Source organism: Gorilla gorilla, chromosome 10 (genome assembly GCF_029281585.2).
Source record: "Gorilla gorilla gorilla isolate KB3781 chromosome 10, NHGRI_mGorGor1-v2.1_pri, whole genome shotgun sequence".
NCBI classification, from domain to species: domain Eukaryota; kingdom Metazoa; phylum Chordata; class Mammalia; order Primates; family Hominidae; genus Gorilla; species Gorilla gorilla.
The window spans coordinates 51316549-51329358 of NC_073234.2; the positions used below are offsets into that span (position 1 = coordinate 51316549).

At 42.1% G+C, this 12810-nt stretch overlaps 1 protein-coding gene across 5 annotated transcripts in view; it reads left to right on the plus strand.

Moving 5' to 3' along the window:
- The first annotated feature begins 554 nt into the window (after positions 1 to 554).
- RACGAP1 (Rac GTPase activating protein 1) overlaps positions 555 to 12810 on the plus strand; it is a 35168-nt gene continuing 22912 nt past the window's right edge. The window contains exons 1-2 of one of the 5 annotated variants that reach the window (XM_019039326.3): positions 555 to 735; positions 9408 to 9496. In XM_019039326.3, the coding sequence (XP_018894871.1) occupies positions 9412 to 9496 (85 nt within the window). In that variant the 5' untranslated portion in view covers positions 555 to 735; positions 9408 to 9411. Of the gene's footprint in view, positions 806 to 9407; positions 9497 to 12810 lie in introns of those variants that run through there. The other 4 variants (XM_019039327.3, XM_055357265.1, XM_019039329.4 and 1 more) reach the window with 4 other exon arrangements.

Sequence of the window (12810 nt, forward strand, 5' to 3'; positions counted from 1 at the left end):
CTGTGCTAGCACAATGCCAGGTTCTAAATAACGTTTATTAAATGGAATTATAGTATTTTATTTTCATTTTGTATTTATTTTTGTTTCCTAGAGCTATCGCCTCCATTCGTAGCTACCGGACAGTAGAGACCATAACCATCTTTATTTTTCCGATTCCCAGTGGAGTGCTTGTGATGATGTGGGCTCATTCAATGTGTGTCAAATAAAAGTCTGAATGGATACATCAATGGAAGGGATAATATAGCTCAGTGAATGTGCTTGAAACTAACTGCTTTTCTAACTCCTGGTATTCTTCTGATTCTACTGTGAGACCTGACATTGTTCAGTTAATCGTTTCCAAGGGCCCTAGTCCCGCAGACAGTGAGACCAAGAATAATTCGCATTCAAGAAGTACCACTTGCCCTTAGTCAATATGGCATCCTGAATGACTTCCGGAAAGGGCACCGCAAAAACAAAAAAAACAAAAAAAAAACCCAAAAACCGTTGACATTAGTCAAAATGGCCACCTTTGGCTTCGCTTTGTCAGAATGCGCATGCTCATTCCCGTTCCCGTCACCTCCGCGTGGCCCTGACGCGTACGTCACACCGTAGAGGGACGGCGCGGGAGGAATAAATTTCTCTGTGATTGGTTGGTGAAGGTTTTCAAACCGGAGCTGTCGGCGCGGCGCTGCTCTGCTGTTGGGTGAGGCGCGGAGCGAAGTGAAGGGCGGCCCAGGTGGGGCCAGGCTGACTGAAGTGAGTAGTGGGGGTGCCAGACCAGGTGCGTCTGGCGCTGGATTGTGATAGGAAGCAGAGTGTTCGTGTGGTGAGCCGTGGCCGCCGCGGGGGTCCGGGACAGCGGGACAGCGGGACAGGCCGGCAGCCACAGCCTCTCCACTCGGGCTTTTCTGGGGTGGGGGTCGTGGCAGGTCGAATGGACGCGGCCTGGGAGGGTCGGGGGCTTCTGTCTTGGCGCCGGGTTTTGTGGAAAGCCGGGGGCGTCTTTTTGAGGTGGTGGCTGGACCAGGGCAGGAGTCATCCTAAAGAAGAGTCAGTCAGATACGAGTTTAAGAGTGGTTGGAGTGACACCCCATCGTTTTCGAAGGGAAGAGCCCTGGTGTTTGAGAGGCCCGGGCGGCCTGCAGTGGAGCCCCTCTACTTCGTGGGTCGCGTGTGTCTAGGGAGGCAAGCCAAGGCAATGACATCTTGTCCTTCTCATCCTAATTCTTACCCTCAGTAACAACGAGGCCTTACTTGTACACTTTCACGTACATTTCTCTTCACAGGATTTCATCCGTAGGCCAAGAGGTGTGTGTAGGAAAGTGGGGGTAGGTGGGTAGATAAGCCCTTTTTTTTTTTAAGAAAGCATTATCTTTCTAATGTGTCGGGTAAATAAGCTTTCCGAGTTATTGTAGGTGTTTAGAGAAGGCGCCTTTCCTGTAGCTTAATCATTCAATAGGTATTTATTTTTTGGAGGGGACTTAAAAAAATTTTGTATATTTAGGGGGTACAAGTGCAGATTTCTTGCATGCATATATCGCGTCGTGGTGAGGTCTGGGCTCTTAGTGTCCCCATCACTCAAATAGTGAACATTGTACCCAATACGTAGTTTTTCAACCCTCAGCCCCCTCCACCTTCCCATCTTTTGTATTCTCCAGTGTGTATTATTCCACTCTGTATGTCTGTGTACCCATTGATTAGCTTTCACTTGTAAGTGAGAACATGCGGTATTTGACATTCTGAGTTATTTCACTGAGGATAATGGCCTCCAGTTCTATCCATGTTGCTGCAAAAGACATGATTTCATTCTTTTTTATGGCTGAGTAGTATTCTGTGGTGTATGTCTGTCTATCTATAGATTACATTTTCTTTATCCAATCCTTCGTTGATGAACACTTAGGTTGATACCGTATCTTTGCTATTGTAAATTCTGCTGTGATAAACATATCAATGCAGGGGTCTTTTTGATATACTGATTTCTTTTTTTTTTTTTTTTTTTTGAGAGGGAGTCTCGCTGTGTCGCCCAGGCTGGAGTGCAGTGGCGCGATCTCGGCTCACTGCAAGCTCCGCCTCCCGGATTCACGCCATTCTCCTGCCTCAGCCTCCCGAGTAGCTGGGACTATAGGCGCCCGTCACCACGCCCGGCTAATTTTTTGTATTTTTAGTAGAGACGGGGTTTCACCGTTTTAGCCAGGATGGTCTTGATCTACTGACCTCCTGATCTGCCCACCTCGGCCTCCCAAAGTGCTGGGATTACAGGCATGAGCCACCACGTCCGGCCGATATACTGATTTCTTACCCTTATACCCATTAGTGGGATTGCTGGATTGAATGGTAGTTCCATTTTTAGTTCTTTGAGAAGTCTCCATACTGTTTTCCATAAAGGTTGTACTAGTTTACTTTTTTTTTTCTCTTTTTTTTTTGAGAAGGAGTCTTGCTCTGTGGTCCAGGCTGAAGTGCATTGGTGCGATCTTGGCTTACTGCAAACTCTGCCTCCCGGGTTCAAATGATTCTTCTGCCTCAGCCTCCGGAGTAGCTGGAATTACAGGTGTGCACCACCATGCCTGGCTAATTTTTTATTTTTAATAGAGATACGGTTTCACCATGTTGGCCAGGCTGGTCTTGAACTCCTGGCCTCAAGTGATCAGACTGCCTTGGCCTCTCAAAATGATGGGATTAGAGGTGTCAGCCACCATGCCTGGCCTGTTTACTTTCATTCAATAGGTATTTCTTAAGTGCAAAGTGTAAGTAGAAGACAGTCTTATTTGGTCTTAAAGAATGTGCAGTTAATTTGGGGTAACAGAACTTAAAAAGATAACTGGTGAGTCTGGTAAGCCTATACACTGTTGAAAGTACTGTGCATTAGTACATCCCTTTTAGAAAACTTTTTGGCACTATTAAGAGCCATAAAATGTTTTTACACCCTAATATAGCACTCCTAGCCTTGGAAATCTAGTCTAAGGAAAACAGTCACCTGAAGAAAAATATTGTCCATAGGAATGCTCAATTCATTTATTCACCAAATATTTATTAGTCATTTACCAAATGTCAGGTACTGTTCTAGGCATCAGGGAAGGAAACACAAAAATCGCTGCTTTCTTGGAACTTAAGCTAGAGGAGAAACAGACAGTAAACTGAATAAATATGTAAGTATGTTAGATGGAGAGAAGTGCTTTGGAACAAAGTAAAGCAGGGTAATGTTAGAGAAAGGCTGCAATTTACAATAGGATGGTTGGGAAGACCTCACTGACAAAGCAGCATTTGAGTAAAGATATTTGAGGTGAGAGAGTGACCATGCAAGAGATTCCAGGCAGAGGTAAGTGAAAAACTGGAAATGACCTAAACGTCCAAAGAAGAGAATAGTTAAACAGTTGTTCATCAACTCTTTAGAACTTAATGGAAACATGATAGAAGCAAACACAAAATTATATGTAATGTATGATTGTAACACCATGAAATAACAGTGTAAAATGGGCAAAGATTAGATCAGGTGGTACATATAGTTGTTTAGGATAGTGAGATTTTTGTTTTGCTATTAATTTTTTGTTTTTGTTTTGTTTTTTTTTTTTTTTTTGAGACAGAGTTTCACTCTTGTTGCCCGGGCTGGAGTGCAATGGCGCCATCTTGGGTCACTGCAACCTCTGCCTCCCGGGTTCAAGCGATTCTCCTGCCTCAGCCTCCCAAGGAGCTGGGATTACAGGCATGCACCACCATGCCTGGCTAATTTTGTATTTTTGGTAGAGACAGGGTTTCTCCATGTTGATCAGGCTGGTCTCAAACTGCCGACCTAAGGTCATCCACCTGCTTCAGCCTCCCAAAGTGCTGGGATTACAGGCGTGAGCCACCACACCTAGCCTGTTTTACTGTTAAGTTTTTGAACATAGAAGATTAATGATAAACAGTATTTTTGTATCTGCTAAATGAATGTTATAGATAATAAAGGAAATCATTTTGGACTGAAATGGTTAGGGAAGGCTTCAGTGAATTGGTGAGACTTATTCTAGACCTTGAAGGATGGAAGACCAGAATAGGAAGAATTCACAGGGAAAAAAAGAGGTATTCAGTATGCTGAACTTCTAGTAATTTTCTGAAAAATCACAATTCAAATCTTCTCTTATTTTAGTCTTCATGTTGGATTGAGAACATTTTGTTTACTCTCTGCAAGTGATTTGCTTATAAAGAACATTTGGTTTCAAGATAATCCTTCTGTCTGCCAGTTGTATTGGAGACTTTCGTTACAGTGAAGCAGAAGCTGGACATTTCAGGAAAAGAATTGTCCTCACATTGTCCTCAAATGTGTTCCTATGAAAGGATCTTAAAGTACTGAGATTATCTTTGAGAATGGTTTTCCTTGACAGCAGGGAATCTATATTGTTGATTTCTTGGAAATCTCCAGATTTAGCAATGTTTGTGGGAAAGTTTTTCATTAAAACACTTTCCTGAAAAACTCAAGCAACCTTTCATTGCTTTGTCTTAAAGTATTTAACACCCTTGATGCATCTAAAAAACCTGATATATAGGTCTCTTAATAATGTTGTTTGAAGGAGGAGGAAGAAGAGGATAGAGACTTTTCCCAGGATACCCTGCAGTAAGATCTGTAATAGTCTGTTTTTCTGAAGGATGATATCTACCTCTTGGCTGGGTGATTGAAATTAAATTGGGGGCTCAAAGCAATCACAACCAGCTGAGACTCTTTCATGGTGTTTCCAGATTGCTCCCTTAGGGATACTCACAGATTGGGAATCTGTAACATACTGACTTCTCCACCTCTGGGGCTCCCCATCAATAACAGCTGAGATTCTCTAGCACCTTTTGGTTTAAAGTGCTCCACAAACTGAGTTTCTTGCTGCACGCAGGGATCGTTTCAGCTTTCCCGAAAAGGCAGCAGTCTCTGTTGTGGAAAGTGACAGCTGTTTTACAGCTGCAAAAGCAATGTACTACAATATGACTTTGTTTTTGTTTCCTTTCACGTTAGTGTATCTCCTAGCTATGGACTAAATAATACATGGGGGGAAATAAACAAGTATTCATGAGGGTGAAAATGTGACCCAGCAGGAAAATTACAACTATTTTCAATTGACGTTGAATAGGGCGAGTAAATTTTAGCTTTTTGAGTTACAATTTGGCTGAGATATCAGAGTTAGTACTGATATAGAAAGATATTTTTGTCATCTATAAATAATTCCTGAGAGTCACTTCTGTAGAATGTTAATAAAAATATATGGTCCCCTAGCATATAAAGAGAAGAGGATTATATTCTGCTAGTGCCATTTTTGGATTACCCTAAGTAAATCTATGTTAGAGGAAAAAATAACTCTTCAGAAGCAGCAAACCTCATCTAGAACAGCTTGTTTAAAAGCCTAGACCTGGCCAAATTTTGCTGTTTCCTTGATTCTTCTTGGTCTGGGTTCCAGCTATAATTTGTGTTTTATATGTGTTGCTGTTTGTATGACATGTTATGGTTTGGAGGAGGTCTCTGAGTAGGTCTGCAACATATATGGTCTAATTGATATTTTTGTAACTTATCATCTCTTCAATGTGTTGGGTTGGAGAGAATATAGATTTTGGACTCAGACCTGGGTTTCAATGAGAACTCGACATTTATTAGTTAATTTAAGGTTTCTGGACTTAGTTGCCCATTGTCTGTAAAATGGAGATAATTAAGTTAGTGAGGCCAGGCATGGTGGCTCACGCCTGTAATCCCAGCACTTTGGGAGGCCGAGGCAAGCAGATTGCTAGAGGTCAGGAGTTCGAGACCAGCCTGACCAACATGGTGAAACTCTATCTCTACTAAAAATACAAAAAAAAAAAATTAGCCGGGCCTGGTGGTGGGCACCTGTAATCCCAGCTACTCGGGAGGCTGAGGCAGGAGAATCACTCGAACCCTGAAAATGGAAGTTGCGGTGAACTGAGATGGTGCTACTGCACTCCAGCCTGGGTGACAGAGCAAGACACTGTCTCAAAAAAAAAGTCAAATTCACTTAAAGAAAAAGTGTACGTGAAGTGTGTAGTTTAGTGCCCGAATCATTTCAAAGCACCTAGTAAATACTGGATTCTTTTCTTTCTAATTGTATTATTTTAAAAAATGGTCTAAAATTCTGAATTTACTGATATCCTTATTTGGAGACAGCCTGGGGGGGAAACACCTAGATTTGAGAATCACTGTTTTAGGATGGAAGTAACAACTATCAGACCAAAACCAAACCTAAACAAAAGAAACTCACTTCATACCAACTAAAAGATACCTTATATTTTGGTAGTGAGATTGTAAACTTATACATTTTAAAATTTTTGTAATATTCTATGAGGTAAATAGAGCAAGTGTTATTGTTTTCACTTTATAGATGAGTCTTGGAATTTAAGTGATTTACTGAAGATTATACTACTGGTAGATAGAAGAGCTAAAGGTTTGTCCCAGGACCTTTTTATTTATTTATTTATTTATTTATTTATTTTAAGAGAAGGCAGTCTTGTGATGATCAGGGTGGTCTCAAACTCCTAGACTCAAGTGATCCTCCCACTTCAGCCTCCTGAATAGCTGGGACTACAGGCACGCACCACCACACCCATCTTGTCCCAGGACTTCTGCTCCCTCTCCCACTTTTAACTGTTCTTTTTGCTTTAAACTATATTACACGTTGATGTTGAGGTAGAATGGAAATTCTTTTGACCATAGCGTCACAGATATGTGTGTGTTTGTTCTCTGAATTAACACTTACCAATTTTTTTTTGTGAGCATCATATTAAATGCTACATGCTTGTGTGTGTAATATAGTAGTGCCACATGTAAGGTTTCTCCACTCAAATTTACATTCTAGCTGGGACACAGGGCAGAATCACATGGTAAAGTTTAATTCAAGTGCAAAGAGTTTGTATCTGAGTGGCAACTGCCTGAAGCAGTAGGGGAAGGTCTGGAGGCAGGGAGTGCAATTGAAGTGAGTGGTGACAACCTGCAAGTGATAAGGGGGTGGGTATGGTAGATACATGAGAGAAGAGTACACAAGGTTTAGTGATTATGCTGTGGGAAGGGGAGGAACCGGAGGTGATTCTGAAGTTTGGAACTGAGCGACTGAGAGAATGATAAAAATAGGGAAATCAAAATTGGAAGTCAGTAGTGTATGGGATAGGGTAGGTCAGTGAGTAGCGTAGTTGATGGACATGAACAGGAAGAGTAGAACAGTGTCAGGAGGCTGAGGCCGGAGAATCACTTGAACCTGGGAAGCAAAGGTTGCAGTCAGCTGAGGTGGCGCCAGTGCACTCTGGCCTGGGGGACAGAGCAAGATTCTGTCTCAAAAAATTTAAAAAAATGGACAAGAGAACAGGTTATATTGTAATTTAAGACTTAAAACCCCCCCTAAAAAAGCTTTTTTTTAAACAACCAGTTTTCAACATCCTAGCACCATGAAATTTTCCTTTTTGAATTCTTGGACAGATAGAAGTTTTGCTGTGGTATTGAGCTGTCTTATAGTCTCACGATATATAAGTGAATGCCGAGATGATAGAAAGCAATACCTTATATTAAAACTACTGATTAGAGTCTTCCATTTTTACCTCAGAAGAGCCAAAGGAAATCAACATTTGAATTGACTACCCAATGTCCTGCCCCTGTTTCTGTCCTGTAGCACTTAGGGTATGTTGCCTATTTCATTATATGTTAAATCCATGGCATCTCCATGAATTCCACAGCTCTTCCTGCCGGTTTTAATGCTATCCTTTTAGTTTTGTTCTTCGTTTAGAGAAAGATCTTTGTAATAAATTTGTTGGTCTGGTTGCTTAGCAGCTTGCTGTGATTATGTAGCTTGGAACAGATACTTGCCGTTTGAAAATCTTGGTTTCCGGCCCTGATTCAGGTATATGTTGCATCCAGGCTTGGAACTGAGAACTTTTTTTCTATTATAGCAATTATCATATGAGTATAAATGTATAATTCTGCAGCATTTAATATAAAATATCTTTATGTTTATATATTCTTTTTTTTTTTTTTTTTTGAGACAGAGTCTTACTCTGGCACCCAGACTGGAGTGCAGTGGCACCATCTTAGCTTACTACAACCTCTGCCTCCCAGGTTCAAGCGATCCTCCTGCCTCAGCCTCCCAAGTAGCTGGAATTACAGGCACACATCACTGTGCCCAGCTAATTTTTGTGTTTTTAGTAGAGACGGGGTTTTGCCATGTTGGCTCAGGCTGGTCTCGAACTCCTGACCTCAAGTGATCCGCCCGCCTGGGCCTCCCAAAGTGCTGGGATTACAGGCGTGAGCTGCCGTGCCCAGCCTATGTTCATATATTCTTTGTCCTTTGTGCTTTTTTATATATTTTTTCTTGCTCTCATAGCTTGTGGTGCAATCTTGTAAACATTGCAAAATCACTAACCCTTCATAAGAGTTCTTAAAATTTTATTTAGGAAACAAGGACCTGGACTAGAATGTTGAAGCACTGGTTAAGAGAAACACAAGAATCCTTTAATGGTATTTCTGAGGACATTAAATTTCTAATAAAATTTGACTTTTTATTTCATTTCCTTGATAGTTTTCATAACATCCAGTTAATGTCTTTCTTTCTTGACTGTTAAGTGAAGATCTTATTTCCTCAAAGTGTTCCCAGTTAAAGTCTATTTGGAATAGAACCGCCTGTGACGACACTGTTTTTTCTGTAGTACCAGCAGGCCTTTGGGGGGAAATACAAAGTGTGAAATTCACTATACAGGACACAGTAGCAAATGATTTTTGCTTTGCCCTTCGAACTGTGAAGGTGGTGTATTGTCTCTCTGATGCCAGAATGTGGTACAACATAATCCTTTGCCTCTACTTAGTATAAATTTATTAGACGTAGTTCCTGCACGCAGCCCAGCAGAGAGCCCTGCATTACAGAAATAATTCTTGTGCTGCTGAGCTGGCGATTTTCCCACTTAATCACTCATGTGACGTCATCTGTGCTTTTGGTAGGAAATGTGCTGACCATGTCCTGCATTTTAAAAGGCAGTTGCAACAGAGGCATTAGCTAAAAATGAAATTAAAAATAGATATTTTAAGTTACATTGTAGGTCTTCAAAGCCCACAAGGAATAAACTGGCAAAAGTATTATATTAATCAATAGGCTTGACTTGAAGAACCACATTTTGTTGTTGGTCAGTCACTTGGTAATGAACTGACATGCTCTTTCCTATTTGTTTTCTGCTCCAAAGTGATTGGAGGGGCTGTTATATTCAAAGGTCTGAAATGGTTTTCCAATTTTCAGATGAGTCTTAAACATTCCAAGTTTGTTTTTTGTAATAAGAATCACACAAAACATCTGTTGTTAGCTTGAGATTCTTATAATGATAGTTATAAATGGAAGAGTCCAGATGTTGGTCACTGATGGCTGGATTGCTATAGAATCTTTTGTTGTGGGCGAGAAGGCAGGACCCCTAATGTATATTTGATTTCTTGGCAGAAAGATGGATACTATGATGCTGAATGTGCGGAATCTGTTTGAGCAGCTTGTGCGCCGGGTGGAGATTCTCAGTGAAGGAAATGAAGTCCGTAAGTCATTCTGAGCTGGCCTGTCCAAAGGAAAAACAGATTTCAAATTTGGGATTTTTACAAAGCTGAAGTATTTTCCAATCTTAAAGTTGTTTTCCATTTGGGTTACCTAAAAAGAAAGCAGTGATCACTTACGTGGTCAAAGCCTAATGGGCACTCATTCTAAATGGTCACTAAAATTCTTTTCTATAGCTGCTCTTAATAGGTTTTAGCCAGGCTTTTTTATTATCTTTATTTATTTATTTTTTTGAGATGGAGTCTCTCTCTGTCACCCAGGCTGGAGTGCAGTGGCGACATCTCGGCTCACTGCAACCTCTGCTCCCTGGGTTCAAGCGATTCCCTGTCTCAGCCTCTCGAGTAGCAGGGATTACAGACGCACACCACCACGGCCGGCTAATTTTTTGTATTTTTAGTAGAGACGGGATTTTGCCGTGTTGCATAGGCTGTTCTTGAACTTCTGACCTCAGGTGATCCGCCCGCCTCGGCCTCCCAAAGTGCTGGGATTACAGGCGTGAGCCACCGTGCCCGGCTTTTATTATCAAGATTCTTTTTCCACTGAATAGTTGGCACTATTTTCTGTGCCATGAACTGGGAAAAATTTACTAGGATGTTGCTTTTTTCTTTAGAGTAGTAGTTGTCTTTTTTTTATCCTGGATTTTCTTTGTGTTCTATAAAGCATTTTCAGTTGAAGTGGGAAAAAGTCATAATTTCTTCTTTTTTCTTTTTTTTTTAAGAATCTCACTCTGTCACCCAGGTTGCGCCACCATGCCCAGCTACTTTAAAAAAATTTTTTTTTAATTTTTTTAATTTTTTTTTTATTTTTGAGATGGAGTCTGTCACCCAGGCTGTCACCCAGGCTGTCACTGTCACCCAGGCTGGAGTGCAGTGGTGCGATCTCGGCTCACTGCAAGCTCTGCCTCCTGGGTTCACGCCATTCTCCTGCCTCAGCCTCCCGAGTAGCTGGGACTACAGGCGCCTGCCACCACGTCCGGCTAAGTTTTTTGTATTTTCAGTAGAGACGGGGTTTCACTGTCTTAGCCAGGATGGTCTCGATCTCCTGACCTCATGATCTGCCCGCCTCGGCCTCCCAAAGTGCTGGGATTACAGGCGTGAGCCACTGCGCCTGGCCTTAAAAATTTTTTGTAGAGATAAGGTCTCCCTATTTTACCCAGGCTGGTGTCCAACTCCTGGCCTCAAGCAGTCCTCTCACTTCTGCCTCCCAAAGTGATGAGATTATAGGCATGAGCCACCAGGCCCAGTCCATAATTTCTTTTTGAAGGAGATACTAGGCATCTGCTTTCACCTGCTTCATATATTTGATGCTAAATAATTAAGGATTGAGAGCCAGGTTTGGTGGTTTGCACCTGTATTCCCAGCTATTCAGGAGGCTGAGGCAGAAGAATCACTTGAGGCCAGTGGGCAACATAGCAAGACTGTCTCTGAAAATATTAGCGGTCGGGCATAGTGGCTCATGCTTGTAATCTTAGCACTTTGCAGGGCTGAGATGGGTGGATCGATTGAGTCCAGGAGTTTGAGACCAGCCTGCGCAACATGGCAAAACCCCATCTCTCTCTTTTTTTTTTTTTTTGAGACAGAATCTCACTCTGTCACCCAGGCTGGAGTGCACTGGTGTGATCTCGGCTCACTGCAACCTCCACCTCCCTGGCTCAAGCAGTTGTCCTGCCTCAGCCTCCCGAGTAGCTGGGATTATAAATGTCCGCCACCACACTCGGCTAATTTTTGTATTTTTAGTAGAGATGGGGTTTTGTCGTGTTGGCCAGGCTGATCTTGAACTCCTGATCTCAAGTGATCAGCCCACCACAGCCTCCCAAAGTGCTGGGATTACAGGTATGAGCGCCTGGCCACAAAAACCCCATCTCTACAGAAAAAAAAAAAAAAAAAAAAAAACCTGCCGGTGTGGTGGCATGCTCCTGTGATCCCAGCTACCTGGGAGGCTGAGGTGGGAGGATCACTGGGGAGGCAGAGGTTGCAGTAAGCTGAGATCACACTCCTGTACTCCAGCCTGGGACAGAGCGAGACCCTGTTTCAAAAACAAAAAAATTAGCTGGGTGTGGTGACACATGCCTGTGGTCCCAGATACTCAGGAGGCTGAAGTATCACTTGAGCCCAGGAGTTTGAGGCTACAGTGAACTATGATTGTGCCACTGCACTCCCGCCTGGGTGACAGTGAGACTCCAATTCCTGGGGGGAAATAATAAAGAGAATTGAGATGGGGTGGTGAGCTGGGGAGAAAAAGGAGGTGCTAAGAAAGGAACAGTCTGGGAAATAAATTAGCAAGAAAGAATAATGGGGATGATGGTACTGACATGTGATCCAAGGGAATTATTCTATACCAGCTTCTCTTTGTATTACCATCCTCTCCTATTTCAGATTTTCATTAATACCTAATTTAGTAAATGTTGCTCTCAAGTCAGCCTCACTGGTGTTAATGTAAGAACTGTGTCTTGAACTTTTTTTATTTCTATAGTACTTACTTGTGGTATCTTGCTTATGCCATTCAATATTTTCTTTGAATTGATTGATGTTTTTAATAGCTCTTATCCACTTACAGGCCTTTCAAAACAATATTCTATTTTCTCTCTCTAATAGCTGCTGCATGACCCTGTCATCTGGTACCAGCTCAGTAACCACAATGGCATACTAATTAGGTTTCTCTTTGAGGTCACATCATCTCAGAAGATGGATCAGAGTGTGGTGGGGACTAGAGTATGGAATAAGAGATATTAAAACTCAGATTCATTCAGCAAATATTTTGTGAGAACCTATCAGGGCTTCTAGCATTTTTGAGTTGAGGGAAAGGGATGACTAAATGGTGTCATGGAGGAAAGGGTTTGAGCTGAGCTTTAGCTGTAGGGTAGAATCCCAAGAGGCAGAGATGAAAGGGGGTATTTTAGATCAGGCGACAGCCCGAGCAGAGCAAGAGGGTGTGGGACTTGAGGGAAATAGGAGTAAGGGGGTGTGACATAATCAGAACCGTGCTTTGGGAAGATTACACTGGCAGAGGTGTAGTCTGCATTAGAGGTGGATGCTGGGACACTGACTAGGAATGACATGGTTGTCATAGCTCAGGAAAGAGGCAATAACAGCCCTAACTGGAATGGTGGTTGTGAAGATGGAAGTAGGGAGAAATGGGTAGAAGAGATTGTGATAATAAGACCTGTAGAAGGAGGCAACTGATAGAATATGGGGGCAGAGGGAAGAATCTGTGGTTTAAGAGTGTTGATAACTAGTGCTGGCTTTTACCTGTTATTTCTGTGTCTGTTTTTCCACCTATAAAATAGGAATTTAAACAT